Source organism: Ceratosolen solmsi, unplaced genomic scaffold, assembly GCF_000503995.2.
Source record: "Ceratosolen solmsi marchali unplaced genomic scaffold, CerSol_1.0 scaffold29, whole genome shotgun sequence".
Lineage (NCBI taxonomy): Eukaryota > Metazoa > Arthropoda > Insecta > Hymenoptera > Agaonidae > Ceratosolen > Ceratosolen solmsi.
The window spans coordinates 11594816-11616337 of NW_011948417.1; the positions used below are offsets into that span (position 1 = coordinate 11594816).

General features: G+C 25.4%; 1 protein-coding gene across 1 annotated transcript in view; it reads right to left on the reverse strand.

The window, feature by feature from the left end:
• Window positions 1-5983: 5983 nt before the first annotated feature.
• Window positions 5984-21522, reverse strand: part of LOC105360061 (collagen alpha-5(IV) chain) — a 44576-nt gene continuing 29037 nt past the window's right edge. Inside the window, exons 6-25 of the mRNA XM_011496837.1 lie at window positions 20143-20379; window positions 19706-19867; window positions 19366-19492; window positions 19072-19221; window positions 18336-18512; window positions 17548-17712; window positions 16648-16997; window positions 15957-16209; window positions 15569-15762; window positions 14488-14800; window positions 13490-14034; window positions 13002-13200; window positions 11522-11721; window positions 10546-10831; window positions 9738-10030; window positions 8915-9002; window positions 8636-8806; window positions 8388-8573; window positions 7957-8249; window positions 5984-6745 (exon numbers count right to left, since the gene is read on the reverse strand). Of these exons, the coding sequence (XP_011495139.1) occupies window positions 6224-6745; window positions 7957-8249; window positions 8388-8573; window positions 8636-8806; window positions 8915-9002; window positions 9738-10030; window positions 10546-10831; window positions 11522-11721; window positions 13002-13200; window positions 13490-14034; window positions 14488-14800; window positions 15569-15762; window positions 15957-16209; window positions 16648-16997; window positions 17548-17712; window positions 18336-18512; window positions 19072-19221; window positions 19366-19492; window positions 19706-19867; window positions 20143-20379 (4911 nt within the window). The 3' untranslated portion in view covers window positions 5984-6223. The remainder of the gene's footprint in view (window positions 6746-7956; window positions 8250-8387; window positions 8574-8635; window positions 8807-8914; window positions 9003-9737; window positions 10031-10545; window positions 10832-11521; window positions 11722-13001; window positions 13201-13489; window positions 14035-14487; window positions 14801-15568; window positions 15763-15956; window positions 16210-16647; window positions 16998-17547; window positions 17713-18335; window positions 18513-19071; window positions 19222-19365; window positions 19493-19705; window positions 19868-20142; window positions 20380-21522) is intronic.

The following is a 21522-nucleotide window of genomic DNA, read 5'->3' on the forward strand; positions in this document are numbered from 1 at the left end:
CATAAAAAAAAATATATATATATATATATATATATATATATATATATATATATATATATATATATATATATATGATAAAGCACATATATAAAAAAATGTTCTATATGTTATGAATACTATTGTATTATATGTAATATTACGTTAAGGTAGCACGCAGCGTGCATGACTAAATACAATGAAAACTGTTATGTAATGCATTCATTGATTTTAGCAAAGCAATACTATTTACAATGAACAAGGATTGCGTATATTTTATTCGACTATCCAGTCGATATCCGAGATGTGTATAAGATGAGTTCCTTGTTCATTTAAGAATTTACTATCTGGCATTAAATGTATAAAAGTAAGGCGATGTGTATGGATCCGCGGAAAGTAAAGGTTATCAAGCAACCGAACTTCGATATATTTTATTAAATCGCGATAGAATTTTTGAAACAAATTATTTCAAATATAAAGCATAATATTTTTTAATCAACTTTCGAGACGACATATATATTTATCAATTAATTTGTTATTATTTATTATGAATAATATAGTCGATTCTCGAATTGTATATAGAAATGACATTCATGTACATGGTACAAACAGCGAGATCGAGGAAAATTTTTGTGCATCTAATCGGTGATGATGTCATTTGAATGCTGGTTTCATTGTATTTAGTATTATTAACGAAAAACAAACTACGTAGGTACCTCAAAGGTATACTTTATTATACTACTGGCTGTTGAAAATAGAATAATTATAGATTTTATTATTGTATACATGAAAAGAATAGAATACTATGACGTTTTTCTTAATTTAACATCTGGAATTATATTATATTCTGAATAATATATTTGTGATTGTAAGAATCTGCAACCAAATTGTGACAAAGAATACTTGTTATTGTTATTATAATTGTAACTTATAATAACAATTATTTTATTATTTTATTATTTTGACATCATCATTATCATTATTACTGATAAAATTGTTACTTTAAATCTTGTAATAATAATATTAAGATTTATTATTTGATTATTGAAATAATACTTATTCTATTACTATTACTGTAATTATTATTACTATTTCTATTAAAATTACAATAATGATAATAATCATTATTATTGCATTAATTTTAATATTGTCAAACCTGACGTGTGCATATTTTTACTCTAAACAAGAGTACTTATGGGAATATGTGCTGAGCAATTCGACTGTTGTAATTGTAATCAATCGAAAATACGTTTCTTGCACCAATGTTAATGGTAAAAGAATGAACGTATCAATTTATCTGTAAAATAATGTAATTCCATAAAATTCTTTTTGCATGTTATAGAACAAAAAGGTTGTATGAACGCATTAAACGCATCGTTCTGTAAATATTTGACAGACCTAAATAGAAAACTTAAATGCAAGCATATATTATATACATGTATGGATGTATGCATATAAAAATATGTTTAAGTGAATGATTTAGCAAGTGAGTAAGTAAATGAATGTAAAGAGCAAGAGGGCCTGTAAAATAAAAATAAAATGAATCTTGTTTGCATAGTCCTGTCAAGTAATTCTTTTTAGGATTTTAATTGCACACTAAAAATTTATACATAATGACATCTATTGTTATAAAGATGAGACAACATTGAATTATTACAATGTACGATTGATATAAAAGTCAGAACACATGAAAGAACTGTACAATCATTACATTATTTTTATTTGTATTTGTTTGTAATGTCTTGAGTTTGAGATGTTTTAAAGAACTTCTATATTTTTTAATCTTACACCAGTTTCTGTAGAGAATTAGATTTGCATGTGTGTGTGTATATATATATATATATATATATATATATATATATATATATATATATACGCGTATGATACGAAATCCATGTATTTTTGATAAGAAATGTATCGATAAAAGTACATGCTAGATCAAGTAAATATTCTAGAAAATTGATAAAGTTCAAATTTTTGTAATATTTAAGTTGTTCTGTATCTCCAAAAATAGAATTTTCAGACAGAAAATGTCATGCATTCTTTTTCTTATATTAGCAAATGTGTGATTTTTTTAAAGGCCATTGCGTGTCACCTATTCTCTTTTTTGTTACTTAATAAAATAAGTATTTTTTCGTTGAAGTTTAATAACTCGCTGTTAGTGTTTAATATAAATAAAAATTCACAGTATATGTACCATGTGATTAAACAAGCTGGAAATGTTATATTATTCTTTTTGTAAGAAGTTTTTATATTTTATTCTTATATATGATGTGACTGTATCGATATTTTTTATAATTGGAAGATAATTTATGATTCCATTAAGGTACATGTTAAATCTTAATTCTTGAATTATTTGTTGTCCACTATAATTGATTTATATTAAGTATTGAATTCGTATTATTTTTTACACTTCTTCAATATAATGTATTGTTTACAAGTAGATGGTTGTAATGCAAATCAAATTCTGTTATAATTATATATGTAAAAATGAATAACTTAAGAATTATATGTACAAAATTATGAATTATCTTCTAAGCTTTTTGTATTAAGTTATTCAAAATAAAATATTTTACATGACTAGAACTTACTGAACACAAAATAAAATTATGAGATTTTCTCATTTTAATAAAACATTCGGTCTGTGAATATCCCTACTTTTATTATTAAATTTAATTCGTATGTAGATATATAAAATTTTCAAATGTACGTAAGTAAATAATTTCTGTAATAATTCACTGTTCATTAAAAAGAAAAAAACAAGGAATTAAACTATAATTTTCGGATGGTTTAGTTACATAAAAAAAATAAAATAGTTATCATTTCCTGTCTGTAAATTCACATTTTGTTTTTAATATACCGATTATTAACCGCTTCAGTTATTGATAGTTATAAATAATTTGTTACAGTCGATGCGAGCAATAGTTTATGTTTGATTGGGTTTTTCATGCTATGATTAATTCAAAGTTCAATGTTTGGTTCCATTATTTAAAAAATAAAAATTGTAAAAGTGATCTTTTGTTGTATTAATATATTTACAAAATTGGTTGGAATTATGATATGTATACATGTCTACACGCGCGAGGAAGCACCTATTTGAAGTGCGAGTCATTTTAGTAATCTTACATGTATCTAATTTTAAAAAGAATTGAAATTGTTATGAAAAGAACTTGTTGATGAGTTTCGCGCGAATGCTTACGAATATGTAGACTTATGCATACTGTATACATAGATAATTTATGTCATACAAATAGATCATATGTGCATCTAATGACAATTTAATAAATATATCTATACAGGTGTTAAGTGATGTTTAATTTTTGTTTGTATTCATATATGCACATATGCATATTGTACAAAAGGAATTACTAGAGATAGTGGAAAGCATGAACAAGACGGAACCAGTAGAGAGGGCTAATTAAATGAGCTATGGTTGCTGCATGACATTCTAGTAACAAAAGAGGGTAAACAGCAGAGATAGATGTCTAAAAAAAATAGTAAGGCAAGAAATGAAATAAGATATAACACACATTTATGTATCGATAAATTGACCTACGTAATTTTTCATTGTTAATGATACGTTTTAAGGTTAAGGTTGTATGAATGAGCGTGCAAACACATTCGTTAAATGTTTATACGAAGAAGATTCGATGCAGATTCTTTGTAGTTGCCAAGACTTGTAATGTTTCATTTAAGTTTAGTAGGTTTTGTATATGGCACAGAGGCGTACGACGTTCTTTTGTGATCAATCCAAGTCATTGTGTGTAAAAAATGCATTGTCTATTTCTTCGCACTTGATCAATCTATTTTAATTAAAAAATATGCTAATAAGAACTTTGAGTTTTATTTACATGTTCTTAATTTTCAATAAAATAGTTCTAATTTATATTTGGTTATTTAGTATAATATTATTTACTATTAAATTGGAAATTAAAATATTAACAAAAAAAATATGAAAAAAGTCATTTTAAATGACAATAATCATGTACATTTATTTTTTAAAGAAGTTGAATAGCAAAAATTGTGTTTTAAATGACCTGTGATATAAAAAACAAAATAAAATGGTGTATAAGTAATTTGAAATCAAGTAATTGTAATCAGTTCAATGATATTGAAATTTGTTCAAACAAATTGGTCTATTAAAAAAAAAATTTAATTGGGTTTGTAAAAATAATATAAATTGTAAAATAATATACTAGTATACTAGTAATATATATTGTAATTATATAGTTACTTGAGAGTTAAGAAAATTTAAAAGAATTTAATTTTTTTATTTATAAAGATTTCGTTTTATGCATAGAAATATTTATTATTAACAAATACATAAGAATATAAAAACCACATTTTTATTTTTCAATTGAAGGTTTAAAATTAATAAAATTGAAAATTAATGAAATAAAAAAAATGATTTTTGTTTGTTAAAAACATATTTATGTTTCAATTTTTGAAATTTAAATTGTGAAACAAAGAATATCATACAGTTCCTTCTTTAATGCACAAAAGATTCTTATAGAATAATAAAATTAATAGGTCAGAATTCGTGATTATGCGTCATTGTACTTAACAGTCAGAGATTGCTTGAATTTATTATTTTTGATTAATAAGAGAATATTGTTTCTTTAATGCTTTTATCCTTGATGGTACATGTGTACTTATGCATTGTTTAAGAATTTATGTATTTCTGGTAGCATGAATCGATGAAAATTAACGATGAAAATTAGTCTAAGATTTTGATAAAAAAATATTTTATTCTATATCAACAAATTTTAGTTTTTAATTTATCAGAAAAAATATATTTTGTTGTTATTGTTTATTTGATGCTTAAAAAAATTATTGTCTTACTAAATATAATTAAAAACAAACTAAGATTCACTTATTTTATTTTTTTGAAACATTTTGACTTTATATTTTACTCAATATTATAGTGAGTATCGTTGAGTAAAACAGATGTGTACATTACTGGATTTTGTGTGTGCAACAATGAAGTAGGTATATATAGTACTTATATGTAGATGTTAATCGAAACTAGTTATTTTCTTTTCAATTTAATGATTCTTTTATTTTTAGGGTATATTAAAATTAAAGTAAAGTTACGTATTCATTTATTTTATATTATATTTTATTTATAGATTAGTACATAAAGGTACAATTTAGTAATACAAATATTGAAAAGATAAAAAATATAAAATGTGAAATAATTATCTCTTGATTTGATAAATATCTATTTAAAGCATAATTAATTGGCTAATAATAAATTGAAATTGGTAATAGTTTGAGAAGTATAATATAACATTATAGTGACTGCTTTGTTTTTATGCTAGTCAGATTATAAATATTTAAAAAAGTATACCTATGGGCATAAATTTGATATAAAAAATCGAATCATAACTTATTTCATTTATACACATACATTTGTGATTAAAAAATGCATTACTTTGAAGGATTTTTTACATAAATTAAAAAAAAATGTTTATCTTAGTCAATCCAAATAATTATATATAACTGAGATTATACTTTTTATTGTATAAAAACTTGGCAGTTCTTCATATTTTACAAATATAAATATATTATTATAATAATTAGTTTGTTATACTGAAATTGATCAATATATTATAAAACTACAATATTATCATACAAAAAATTATAATTACAGTCCTCTAATTAAAATATGTAAATTTATTAACTTAAAATTGATTATAATAATTTTAAATTAATTAACTAGGTTTGTTTTATAATAATCTATGTACTGTTATATATTAAATTTCATCTGTATCAAAATAAAACGGTGTCAATATAAATGAATTTTATGTTTTGAGTGTGATAACAATTTTTTGAAATTGTTAATTGTCAGTAGTATTTCTAAAAATTATAATCTATTTTTAGTATAGCATAATGTACTATTTTTTAAAGGCAATCTTTTTGAAGTCATTATTTAAATCGTAATTAGTTAAGATAATATTTGTTCATAATAGTTATTTTACATTGCAAAGTTTATTAAGTGGTTTTATTTTATTAATAAAGTATTGATTTTCAATTTCACGTATATTAAGACAAAGTTTAAGTTACTTAAACGTTCTTAATTTTCTAAAGACAATCAATTGATGAACAGAGGTTGATAAAATATAATATTGTGTAAATGTAAATGTCTCGGTTCACTAAGAGTTGATGTTCCATTAACGCTAGAGAAAGAAGAGTTATTAATGAAACAATTAATGCCTTGTTTAGTTTTCTATTACTTTTTTACTTTTTAAGGCTTGTGGTTTTGTGATCTCCATTTGAGGCGCGCTTGGGGCCGCCTATATGGATAGTGCCTACTGGAGTACTGTTCCTGATGTTGTTTTGACTTCAACCAGTTGGTTGTGGAATTGCGTTGATGTTGGTAATAGTAACTTTGATTTTCAGGGTTAATTTCAATTTCATTGCTGGTGTTCTCTGCATAATATTTAGCCGTGGGTTGACGCAGATCGTTGTGGCTACTAATGTGTGCGTACCGATTACGATCGACTGGCGATTCAGTCACACGTCGTCGAATGCACACAGCGCAACGAGAGACGCGTGAGGTATGATCGGTCTTAAGTGTCTGTTGAAGTGGCTTGCGGAACATTTCGTAATCCTTCACGGTGACTAGCCAATATGAAACAGCAGTGGAAAAAAAGTTACATGTGCCAAGGCCACGGCACTCAATAAAAGGTCTAGCACGAAATTCTTCGAGACAGGAACCCGGTGAGGAAAGGGCTTGGCCTCCACCTGCTGCACCAGCATCTCGGTGCTGAAAATCAGATTTAAGCATTAATAAAAAGATTGTCTTTTATATTCAAATTTTTTTTCGACTACTGTAATAATTACTGGTATAATAAATACATTAATAATAAATACTTTATTTTAACTTATATTTTATGAATAATTTCTGTAATAGATTACGTATCTGCATCTTAACGTTTTGTATGAGTATACTTACTTAGGACTTAAGACTGTTAAAAATTATTTCTATTTCTGTTGATTTTAAATATTGTTGATACTTAATAAAATATTAAAATCATTTAAAACAATCTGTTTATATTATAATAAAGGAAACATAAATAATGAAATATTTTTTTATATTCTAATTTATAAGATATAACAAACACACTATAAAAAAATAACTTAAATAACAGGAATTGAAAAATAACAAGCGAAGACAAGAATGCCTTTTATAAATAGTATCAATGATTTGCTAAAGATATATATATATATATATATATATCTAATTTAATAATATCTATATTTAATTGATTTCGCGATAAAAATACTATTATATATATATATATATATATATATATAATAGTATTTTTATCGCGAAATCAATTAAATTTGCAATAAAATAGTTTTAAATTATTTTATTAAAGGAACTCTAATTTATTAATGCTGTAATAAAATTAATATAAGCTGTTATATATATAACTTATTTATTCACCATAAATTTTATAATGTTGTTTTTTTTATCAATAACATTAAATTCTCTATAAATTATAATCTTTATTTATAAGTTTTATGTAAATTATTATGTAGATTAATTGCAAAGTTTATATCATTCTAGTTGTTGATTTATATTTGATAGAATTTACATTCATAGTTATAATTATGTAACTATTATGCATTTATTGTGAATTTAATTATGTCATAAATTTTAATCTAATATTTATCAATTTTATTATCTTCCATAAAATAGTAGCATTTTAATAAAGTACAGATTTGAAAATGTTTTTATGAATATACTTTTGAATATAAGGTATAACGGTAATACATATTTTTATTAATAATTATCGACTAAATAAATTTTTACTTATATAATTTTAATATTATAATGTATCTAATAATTTTAAAATGTAAAAATTAATAAAAAGAAAAAATTTTAAACTGTAGTAATTTATCGAAAAGATTTAAACGTGTATTCTTAATGGAAAATATAAAATAAATTGAAAGGCAATGAAGTATACATACCATAAGAAAACTATAACCAATCCAAAGTTCTTCCCAACCACCAGGACATTCTGGAACCGCCATGGATTGACTGTGCAAGACGATAAGACGCGTAGGAGCTTCACAGACTGAACAACGTGATATATATGAACCTACTTCACGAGATGGTATAGGTGTCATCGACATCGGCATTTGTTCATTAGAACTTAGCCAGTAACTATAATCATTTCGATTTGCATAATCACATACATTGTTTAAATTGCAGAACATAAATGGCATTACTGAAAACTTTTTTACACAACTTCCAGCAGCACCTATTTATAATTATTTTTAATATTTACTTATTTATACGTAAAAATATTACAATTTAATTAAATATTTCATATATCGAAAATTTTTTAAATTTCATAAGAATGTATTTGTAATAAAATTAAGTAAAAAATATTGTTTACCTAGATCTTGAGCATGTGCATAACTATTACCCATGATATGTAAAAGTGAAAATCCATCCCACAATTTGATTGTATTTTTTGGACAAACTGGAATCATTGCAGATTGCGAATGTCTAGCAAAATGAAATCCTCGATTTCGTGGTTCTGGACCGAATGGTGCAGGTGCTCCAGGATTACCAGGGTATCCTAAAAAAAGGTTAAAATATAAATATAATTGTAATTTCTACTTTTAATAATTTGCAATTTACCTTGCAGTCCAGGCAAACCTAATGGTCCACGTAAACCTTCTGTACCATCTGATCCATTCATTCCGGTTATTCCTGGAGCACCAGGAAGTCCAGATTCACCTGGTTCTCCTTTTCGACCATGTAAGCCATCTTTTCCTTTTTTTCCCATAATTCCAGATAAACCTCGTTCACCTAATATAAATAAAAAAATCAATTGCTAGCGAATATAAACAATATTATTAACATTATTATTATTAACAATATTATTCTTTTAAAATAAATAATTGTTAATGTTTATACCTGATAATCCTATATAACCAATGGAACCTATTATTCCTTTTTCAGATTTCGGTTGAAGAATATAATAACCTGCATCACCTTTTATACCCTATAATGACAAATAAACAAAATAGTTAAATAATTCTTTGAGAATCTCTGGTTTTTATATTTAAATAAAAATAAATAAAAAACAAATAAAAATAAACAAATTTCATCTAACATACATTATTTTTGTGTATAAATTTTATTTTTTGACACAACATTAATCAATAATTGTTTATAAAAGCGATCATTTTAAATATTTTTATTCTGAATAGAAATTTATATTAGTTATGTAAATGTTTATTTAAGGTGCTTATAAACTTATATGAATAAATGATGATACATTTATCGTTTCATTAATTGAAAGATAATATAAAAAAATATTTAAGTGGAAATAGTATAAATTTAAGTAATTAAAGAGATAAATTAAACATTAAAGCGTGATTTACTTTATGTATTTGAATTTTATAATCTATCACATGTAAAATGTTACATTTTAGAGATAAGAAAATATGACAATGGCACTTAGTGTAAAAATCATACTAAAATATTTGTCCTTAAATGTCCTGTAACTAAGTAATTAAATACTTAAGTTAAGTTAAAGGCTGCATTAGTTATTCCTACAGTTTTTTTTTAAATATACATTTTATTTATTCAAAGGGGATTTGTTATTACTAAGATTTATTTTATTTTGTAGTTTAAATAATGAAAAAAAAATTTATTAATTAAAAATAAATAATTTATAAATCATCATAAGGTTTATTATTTTTAATTTTCATTTAAACCCTTTATTTACACTTACTTTTCGACCTGATTTCCCTCGCGGACCAGATCGACCATTTTCACCGATATCTCCTCTTTCACCCTTTAATCCAGGAACTCCTATTAAACCAGGCAATCCATCATCTCCTTTTTGTCCCTGAATTCCTAATCTACCACTATATCCAGATAAGCCAATATCACCAATTTCACCCTTGGCAGTAAAACCTGAGAGGCCAGGTTCACCTTGGAAACCTTTAGATCCTTTAGGCCCTGGGAGACCAGGTCTTCCTTCAAGGCCTACAGTTCCAGGGTAACCAATATATCCTCGTGGTCCTATAAATGAATATTTTCACAAATGCTTGATCTTAACAATTATTTACAGGAATCTGAATGATGAAAGTACATCATATAATAGAAAAGAAGAGCAAAACAAAATAAGACATCACAGATCTTTACTTAATTCCAGTTCAAATATGAATGAAAAAAGACGTTATTAATAAAAATACGTAAAAATTCAAATTGAACATTAAAGAGAGAATTATTAAATTAAAGTATTTAATGAATTTAAATTCAAAGTAAATAAGTATTAAGCAGCAAGTAATATAGCGAGGAAAGTTGTTTCTGGATAAGTGAATATAAAACGTTATCTATCTAAGTATATTTCAAATATACTTTAGAATTATATGTAATAGTTTGCAATAGAACATATCCTAATTAATAATAGGTTTAATGTTATATTTATATATAAAATTTAAATAATATTGTATGTTATATGTATTGTATAATTTAACATACAATAAATTTATACAACAAATTTTAACAATAAACAATACACGTTCTATAATTACCTTGGTCACCTCGTTCTCCCTTTGGTCCAGAATAGCTAATACCAGGCTCTCCTGTAACACCATCTAGTCCATTGTATCCATAATCGCCTGGAGAGCCTTTGAAACCATGGCGGCCTGATATACCAGGTCGGCCATCTAGACCAGGATTACCAATTTCTCCCGGTTCAGCGAATTTACCTGGTAATCCTGGAGGACCATCTGGGCCTATATCGCCAATCACACCTTTTTCTCCAACATAGCCAGGTAATCCATCTTGTCCAGGCTTACCACATTCACCACGTTCACCCTATTTTATTACAATTTATTAATGTATTATTTATTGCTTCAAAGTACAAAAACCTTTTAAATTAAAATATATATTTAACAATATAGTGCATCAACTTAATCAACACAACAAAAAATAAGGGGATTATTTCTATTATTATTATTATTATTATTATTATTATTATTATTATCTTTATTTCAAAGGAAGAATAAGAAATATATCTAATATCTTATATTTTATAAACTTGAAAATGAATTACTACAATTTTTTCTTATTAAATATAAATGCTTGTTACATATAATTTGATAAATTAAATTTTTAATAATTTATCACATGGAAACAAATAAGTTTTATATCTGAATTCATATTTTTCCTTTGTTGGACTTAAAATACGTGGAAATAATAATATTTAATATTTTTTAAATTCTTTAAATTATTAAGTTTAAAGTTATAAATCTCATCGATTGTTTTCATAAATTTTTCGTATAATTTATAAAAAAATATTTATATACATTTTTTAAGTCTATTACGTTATTATATCCTAAAATAAAATTAATTAAAATGTTTCGTATAGAAATAACAGTATTAATTAACTCATCACATTTTTCATTTTATTTTATTAAATTATAATAAGGAGAAAAATTAATTAAATAACTAGACATTGCAGTGAAATAGACACGTATTATTTACACCACTATAAAAAAGTAATACCTTTTGTCCTGAAGTTCCAATGTATCCTGAGCTACCTCTTTCACCTTTTCTACCTGATAATCCATTAAATCCAGGGTTACCTCTATCTCCAAAAGTTGCATTTGCAAATCCGGGGTACCCCGGCTCACCAATCGATCCTTTTAAACCAATAGGACCTGGTAGACCTGGCAAACCAGGTGGGCCTATGTCTCCTGGGATTCCTATATATAAATATATATGAAAACTTTGTAATTTTATTGTTATAATAAAATTTAATTAATGATATTTATAATATAAAAATGAGTATTTGAAAATTTTATGCATTATTATTATGAGAACGTATTTTCTCATAATATTTCTATTCATTAGTAGTATAATATACGTTTTTCTCAAATTCCATATAGTGGTATATTATTAGTATTAGTATCCTTATTTGATAATTATCTTCCTGATAAACTAGATCATACCGATCAATGCTATTAAATAGTCAGTAATTATTGTTTTTTATGTATTTCTAAATGTTGCAGCTATTAGATGAAGATTTTTAATTATTTATTTAATTAGTAAGTTTAGTGCAGGTTGTTTTTTTAAGAATTGAACAAGAGAAGAACTGATTTTGTTTATAATGTTATTTTCATCATCTCTCATGACCTAGATTAATTTTATCACTGGTATTTTCTGTGATTTTTTAAATTGAATTTTATTTACCAAAAATTATTTTTTTGAAAATAAGGGTATACTTGCTTTATTATTCTTATACATCTATTAATATTGTTTTAATAATTTTCACAGCGCCATACAAAACACTTAAACTAGGGTTTACATAATTTTTGTAAGTTCAGATAAATTACAGACATTAACTAAATGTAACAGGACTGTTATTCCCAAGATATTCGGCAATACAAAGTAAAGGCAAAGGAATTTTGAGAATAGGAGATATAACTGAAATTGTATATAAACTCCAAATAATGTAATAAATCGGTCAAATTAAAATTAATATTGGATACAATCTAAGTTATTACGTAGTATAATAACGAATTATTATATTAATATTGCTAGTTTTAATAAAATCTTGATAATTAAATCTATTTAAATCTTGTTTTTATGATGGTATTGAATGATTTTATTCAATTTCTAAAATGGTAATTATTTTATTTATACCAATGCCAGAATATAATATTTTAATTAGTATAAAAATCATACTTTCGAATTTTTAATAATGTAGGTAGTACTTTAGACATTCATTTTACATACTGTTCTTTAAAATTTATTTTATAAATAAATAAAAGTGAAAACAATTAAAAAGATATAATTGTCTATTAGATTGTAATTTATATTATATATATTTATATTTATAACAGATGTAATTTTTTTTATTAAAATATTAATAAGTTCGATCAATATTTTAACCATATTTTTTCATTATAAAGCTTTTCTAGGATTAATTGTTGACAACGCTATAATTATATTTATCTTATAATATTTTAATAGTATAGTTTACCTGGACGTCCTATTATACCAGGATCACCGTCAGGGCCTCGTTGTCCTTTAATACCTTCTGCACCCGGCAAACCTATGGTTCCTATTTCGCCTTTAAATCCTGAAAGTCCATGCCTTCCAGAGATACCTATGTTACCTTTTTTACCTTCATATCCTATCTCGCCTTTCGATCCATAAAACCCATAATCACCTTGATCTCCCTAATACGAAATATTAATGTAATATATATTATCCGACTTTAAATTATATATCATATTTATTTAAATATGAAAATTACTTTCGAATTAAAATGTCCTGATTAGAAGTTATAATTATAGTCTTATACTAAAATTACAATCTCTATTAACCTTTTAATGTATAATTAATTTAATATAATCTTAAAATTAAAATTTTTTAAATTCTAATGATTTATTAATATACTTGTAAAGCACATAACATACAACATATATATTTATAGCTATTTTGTAAAATAGTTATATTGAAACTTACCTTTTCTCCGCGAGTTCCGTTAAATCCAATATATCCATAATCTCCTTTTATACCTTTCAATCCCATAGATCCATCAATAGATAATCCAGGTAATCCAGGTAAACCCGGTTTTCCATCAACTCCGGGTAGACCATACGATCCTCTTCCTCCAATGAAACCAGATTCTCCGACATCACCTTGGGGTCCACTGAAGGAGTGTTCTCCATTATTGCCTTTTAGTCCTAAAATTCCTCTATCTCCTTTGAGACCCGACCGCCCTGGTATGCCGGGTAATCCTTCAAGTCCCGGAAAACCGATATTTCCTCTTTCGCCTTTAGATCCCAATTGTCCAGGTTCACCAATTACTCCTGGCCAACCAATTGGACCAAAGTCCCCGACTTCACCGATATCGCCATCTTCACCAGGAACACCAGGAAATCCCATCTGACCATCCATACCCGTGTAACCCGGTTGACCATCATCACCACTAGAACCTGTATGACCAGGAGGACCTGTATCTCCACGTACACCCTTTATTCCATCAAATCCAAAGGTACCATCAATACCTGAAATTGTTTATATAATATAATGTTATATAAATATAATATAAATATAATATAACTAATAAATTTGTAATTTTTCACTACAGTTATATAAAAGTAAATTTTTTGACTTTTTAAAAGAAAATTTATAAATTCAGCATATTTACTTAAAGGAATACTTTTTATGAAGAATTAGTATAAGTAATAATTTTCATTTAATTTATGATTTAATAATTATTGTCTTTAATGTATCTCGAATTGGTTAATCGTGATATTATAATTTATTATTAATAGAATTTTCACGAATATTATTCATAGTCTTCATAATATGATTTTTTCAATATAGATAAATATAAAATTTTTCAATTTAAAAAAATCTAAGAAATAATAAGAATAATCTCTATTCAATAATCTATATTGAAATATTAAAATAATATTAAAATTTTTATTCAACATAATTGGGATTTTCATTTACACCTTTGAAGCCCTTTTCACCAATTATTCCAAGCTGTCCAGGAAATCCAGGGGCACCAGGTACTCCTCTCCACCCTTGAATACTGTCACCTCGCGGTCCTTTAAATCCAGGTGTACCAGGATATCCACTATATCCAATCGATCCTTTAAGGCCTTTTAAACCTTTTATACCATCTTTGCCAGGTGGTCCTCGGATACCTGGGGGTCCAATATTACCCACTTCACCGTATTCACCTTTTAATCCGATTGCTCCAATATCACCATAATAATAAATGCTACCGACTTCACCACGATCTCCCTTTAAACCAAGTATACCCTGTAATTGTATAAGCGTTATATAATCTTATAATAATTACAATTTAACTTTAATAAATATAATTTAATTATGCTGAACAATAAAAAATTTTGAGATAAATAAATCAGTTTTATACTAATTATGTATTAATAAGTGATATATTCATGCCAATATATTTTGTAAATAATTATTAATTAGATATTAATATTTCTATTTTTATAAATAAAGTTTAATAATTCTTTGTTAGAAAAATTACGTAAGTAATGAAATTTTTAAATAGTTTCAAAATTTTAATATTTCAAAAAAGAATATTTGCCTTTTGATTATTGATAATAAATTAGGAAATTTAAACTAATATAAACATATATAATTTTAAATGCAAAAATTATTCCTGAGTATTTAAAAGCTCGAATGCTAACGATAGAAGATAACCATTACTGAATTCAATGGTTATTTTTGTTAAATTTTATTTTTTCTTAAATATATAGCATTTAATATGAATTTAATTTATTTGAATAATTTATGAATAATTATGAATGAATAAATATGAATAATAAGATAATGAATAATTTAATATGAATTATCTCTTTTAATATTATATATTAGAATTTTAAATAAAATATTTATAAAATAACTAATAAAATTGTAACGTCATCTTCATATTGTATATCTTTAACTTTATAATATGTAACTAATAATAACATTATCACTGTATTGTTATCATAATTAGTTATTAATTTTTTATTTTATGTTGAATTATATTTTATTATAATATTTATATTAACATACTGGAGTGCCTTCTGGACCGATTATACCCGGAGTTCCAGGTACTCCTCGAGGACCTTCCTCTCCTGGCATTCCAGGATATCCTTTTAAACCTTCTGGACCTTCAGCTGAGAAACCTTGTGCACCTTGTTCGCCAGTTAAACCAACGAGTCCTCTCAGACCAATATCACCTACTTTACCTTTAAAACCTTCAAATCCTGAAATAAATTAATTAAAATTAAAAAATTCTAAATTATCAATACATTCAATGCATATTATAATTATTAGTTTTAAATAAAGATTGTTTCAATTGTATGAAAATTAAAATGTCTCATTTAAACGGCAATTAAAATACAATTTGATGAATTTGAAGTTCAAATGATACAGTATACAGAGTTTGATACACACTAACCACTATCTCCTCTTAATCCTTTTATGCCCTTGTCACCTCGAAAAGGTAGCAAATCGTGTTGCGAAGCATCACCTCGATTTCCTTTTAAACCAGAATTTCCTCTTTCACCTTTAGAACCTAATACTCCATCATAACCTCTATTTCCTTTAAGATTAATTTTAGATATATGTGCAGAGTCTCCTTTTATTCCATCTACTCCATCCCAACCAGGTTCACCATCACGACCAACTTCTCCAGGAAGACCAAATTCACCCTTAACAACGTCATTCAACAAAGTAGAGTTTTTATTTAAAAAGTTTATAGTTGTTTATATTAATACATAATTCACTTATTATTATTAGTAAAGATAATTTATTTATAATTAAAAAGTTATTTAATTGTGAATAGGTATTAAAATTAAAGATAATACTAGTAATTTAATTTTGTTTTTCAAGGAATTCATTTTTTTAAAACTCGTATATTATGTTACTTTGCTTAAATTGATTCTGAATTTATGATTAGTTTGAGAAGAAGTTTTAGAATTCATGATAAAATTAATTTATAAGCATAATTTTCTAAATATATTAGTAAGGTAGTTTAATTACCTTTTTATTGCATTATATTTTTCTGTATTTAAATTATGATTTTGAAATATTAAAGGACTTAAGGAATAGTTAATATATAAATATGTATCATATTTAAAGTAATTTACTTTTTCTCCTTTTGGACCATCAAATCCTGAATTTCCTACTTCACCTGGAATTCCACGTATACCTCTTATACCCACTGGACCAGGAAAACCTTTGTCTCCTTTATCGCCGTGTAAAGATTGTTCATGCCAAGAATCAGGCAATGTAACGCGGCCAGGTGAACCTTTTGGGCCTTGAATGCCTACTATTCCGGGAAGACCATTTTGACCAGGAATACCTGGACCACCAGCATTGCCTAACTGACCTTGTATGCCTTTAAATCCTCGAGGTCCTGGTAAACCCGCGAAACCAGGTGCACCCTGAAATCCATCGAAACCTGGTGTACCTGACTCTCCCATCTCACCGTTAATTCCTGAAATATTAATATTAAATTCCGTTTTTAATTTATTTTTAAAAAATATATGCTTTGTATATACATTTATATAATATTAACATATTTAGCTTAGAAATAATTAATAGAAAGTTACATTTTTTTAGATAAATAATAGTTATATTATTTGCAATTTTTTTAGATGAATAAAATTTTCAAAATCTATTAATTTTCTTTAATTTGGATATTAGCAATTATAATTCTGAGCTACTTTTTACACATATTTTTTACCCAAGTTTTAATTTCAAATTACTAACTGTATATATATATATATATATATATATATACATATAATATACATTGAAACTTGCTTCATGTCATGTATGATAATTTTATAATTAGTATTTATATATTTGAATATATAAATATTGTATAAAAGTTTATTCACAGGGATACTTCATTTATGCACGCACTTACTTGTTCATAAAAAATGTGAAAATTGATATTGTCTTTAGAAAATTATTAATTAATTAGATAATGAAAAGATATATACATAATTTGTAAATTCGAATATCTATTAATTAGTACATACCTGGGATGCAAATACCACAATCATCACCACGAGTACCTTTAAATCCATCCAGTCCATCATTACCTTTTCTTCCATATATACCCGATATTCCAGGTATGCCAGGTAGACCTGGTTCTCCTGGTGGACCGATAATTGGAGTGCCAACGCCAGAAAATCCTTTAGGGCCTAAAAAAGGATATAATATTAAAGTACACATTTTAAATTTTCTTGTGTTAGAAATATTTATAAAAAATGAAATGATTCTTTTTTTGTAAATCTATATCATATACATTAAAATTATTATTTAAAATAATATAATAATTCTACTTGGAGTTTATCAAATGAAATTTCAAATATTTCAATCGATTATAGAAAATTATTTGATTACTTTTTATACTTAGTCTGACATTAATTTATAATTAATTATGAAACCTTATTTTTGATATTCGAAATTAGCATAAAGTAATAATAAAAAAGTGTATCATTTTAATTTTGCAGCTTCAATAATGATTTTTTTTTAATAAAATTTTCAATATTGATAAATAACGATACATTAATAACTATTATAAAAATACGTGCCATTTATGTATATTACTATACAGCAAGGTATTTTATTATCAATTATTAAATTGAAGAGAAAGATTCTGCTGTTGATTTTTTCTATAAATAAATTCATACTCTACATTATTATAATTTTATTCAAATAAGGATCAAAGTTTAATAATGACTAAATACATTTAATTTCAATATTTATGTTATTAATTTATATTATTAAACATACGGTATTAATATTAAATTTAAATAAAAACCTGGAGCTCCAGGTTCACCACGGTCTCCCATTGGTCCGTCATTACCATCCATACCAGAATAACCATTTCTACCCGTTGGCCCTGTAATGCTGATTCCAGGGAAACCTTTTTCACCTGGTAAGCCAACGTCTCCCGATAATCCAATTGACCCTTGTAATCCAATTGGTCCGGGGGAACCTGTAAATAGTAATGGCTTTAATTTCTTTAATTTCAAAAGTAATGTTTTTCACATAAAAATTAAACTAATTAAAAAATGAATGAATAAGTGGAATGATAAAAATATAAGTTCTGAGTGTATATAATAATAAGGAAAATAATATTTAATTTTGAAATTTATAAAAAATATTAAACATATAAATTTACATTTCAAGTAATTTGAAGAATTTTTAGCTAGTAAAAATATGTTTATTAAGTATGAAATATAAATCTGTATACTATAGCAATTTCTGTCTTAGAAGATAAATAAAATTGTTTATGATTTCATTTTAGACTGATTGAGTAAAGTTCTGTATATAAACTAAAGTATGATCTGATATTTCTAATATTGACTTATACATCAGTATAATGAAAACAACACTGTTATTATAACATAATAATCTTCAATAAAATTCTAATAATGTTTAGATTAAACATTTAAAATATAAAATGTATAATTAGAGGTAATATTCCGTTGGATATTAAGATTTAATAATTAAAAATGGTATTGTTTATGAAATCAAATAAATCATAAATTTACCGTCATCTCCTTGCTCTCCTTTAACAGATGTTCCTTTAGGTCCTGGATTTCCTGATGGACCTTGCGGTCCAGGAGGTCCTGGTGGTCCAATGTATCCAATTTTTCCAGAATCACCAGGTGTTCCCGAGGGTCCTATTTCTCCTTGTAATCCTGTTTATATTTGAAAAAAATTTTAGTTACTTACACGAGATAAATTCAAATTTATGTTCAAATTATGTAGTGTATAATATTTATATATACGTCTACATCTCATAGAATATAAAAGATAAAATGATTTTATTTTCTAGAACATACCAATATCACCCTGAGTACCAATACTGCCTTTGATTATTTCATCAAGCTCGGGAATATATTCACCCTTTTCACCGATAGCGCCTTGTCTTCCAGGAGAACCTTGTCTTCCGCTATCTCCAATTGCACCCTATGAGTAAAAATTATTTTTATCTATTTTATACATTTGTATATAATAAAAAAATTATTATAAAAATATATTAATTCTTAATTAATTTAAAATTATGAGAAAAATTATCGGTTCTATTGCAAATGAATATAAAATTCCAAGTAATTTTAAAAGAAATTTTTATTCATATAGTTGAAATCACTAAAGATAAATTAATAATGAATTTAGAAATACTTTGTCTCCTTCGGGTCCCTGTTTTCCAAAGTATCCAATTGCTCCTTTTTGACCTTTGTCTCCGGCCGGACCAGCTGGTCCTGTTACTCCTTGTTTCCCTCTAGGACCGTCTTCCCCTTGCTCGCCTTTTGTTCCTTTCAATCCATCTCGTCCTGCGTAACCCTACTTGTTTTTATTAATATTATTTTCAAGTATTTATATTTGTGTTTTGGACTGGACTTAATTCTAAAATACTGCTCAGACGCTTTAAATTATTAATTTAAACATTTATATTTGTGGAATGGAAAATAAGTTAAACATTAAAAAGAGACTAAAAACAGATGAGATAATTAATATATACAGTTTGGTATTCTATAATAACAACTTTTATTTGTCTGCATGTAAAGATGTAAAAGAAGATAAAAAGAAAAACAAGGTGAATTAGTAAGGGGACTTACCGGCAGTCCTTTTTCACCAACTTCGCCTTTAAATCCACGCTCTCCTATCTCACCCTTGTAACCTTTTGGTCCAGTAGGACCCGCACGAGCTGTTGTGTTCTTTCTGGTACTTCCTCGAACTGCAGCAATACCTTTCTCACCTCGGTCACCTTGCTCACCTAGTTCACCCTTAGGCCCAAATATGTTATCACCTCGATCTCCTTGTATACCGGGGAGTCCTGTTAATCCTTGTACACCCTAGATATAGTAACATATATTTCTTTCTTATTTTTTTCAATTAAGTGATAATTTTGTTTATAATATTTTTACAAATAACTACTATAAAGCTACATTTTATTATTTAGTACAATAAATCTTTATTTTTAATTTTCTTACTCATATTTTGTTAAACCTTTGATATTTTATTGATTTACATTAGTGTTATATGTACAAATGTTGATATAATGAGATAAAGAATAAACAATTTATCGATTTTAATTAAAATGATAATTTAAAATTTCACCGGGGTTAAATTCAATGAGTTATTAATTTTATGAGTTATTAATTATTATCAATCGATTAATATATTTAGATCATTTATTTTGTTTTGATAAATAGTTATTCTTTACTTTAACTGAGATATTACAAAAAATATATATTAAATATTTAATTTTCATAAAATAAAAGTAAACTGTTATATTAAATAATATGAAAAACAAATTTTTCAGTTTGTTACTTTAGGAATTGGAGATTTATTATTATTATTAAACCTTCAACGTTCTCCATTTTATACTGACGTAAAATTAAGCTTTTAAATATTTTAATAATATAATATTATATTAAGTTACTTGAATTTATATATTACATTTTTATAAATGTATGAAAAACGAAGTTTACAGTGACAAGTATTGTTACTTACTGAATTTATTAATTCCCATTATAATGAAATATCTGTACTGGTTAAACAAATTGTAACTGCAATTTGTTAATCTATTAAAAATTTATGAATAATTTACTAATTTTCAACATTTATTTTGAATTTTTTTAATTAATAATAATAATTATTCGATAATATTTGAATGTATATAAGTTAAAATGTTTAAGAGTGATTTAAAATTTAATTGACATTGATGTTTAATGTGATATAAATTATATTTGAAGTATATATACAAATTGCAAATTCTTTTGTTTCTTTATGAGATATAACAATTTTATATAAAAAACATTCGAATCGAATTGTACATTAAAATAAAAATATATGTACGTATTGACGTAGTTTAAACTCTCAATATTTAGAAATAAGATAGCAAAATATGTCGGGTGCGGACGTGACACTATCGAAATTTGAGTTTTTGTCGCTTTCTAAGAGTTGAGTCTCTGGCCCCTAGAATTTTCTCAAGA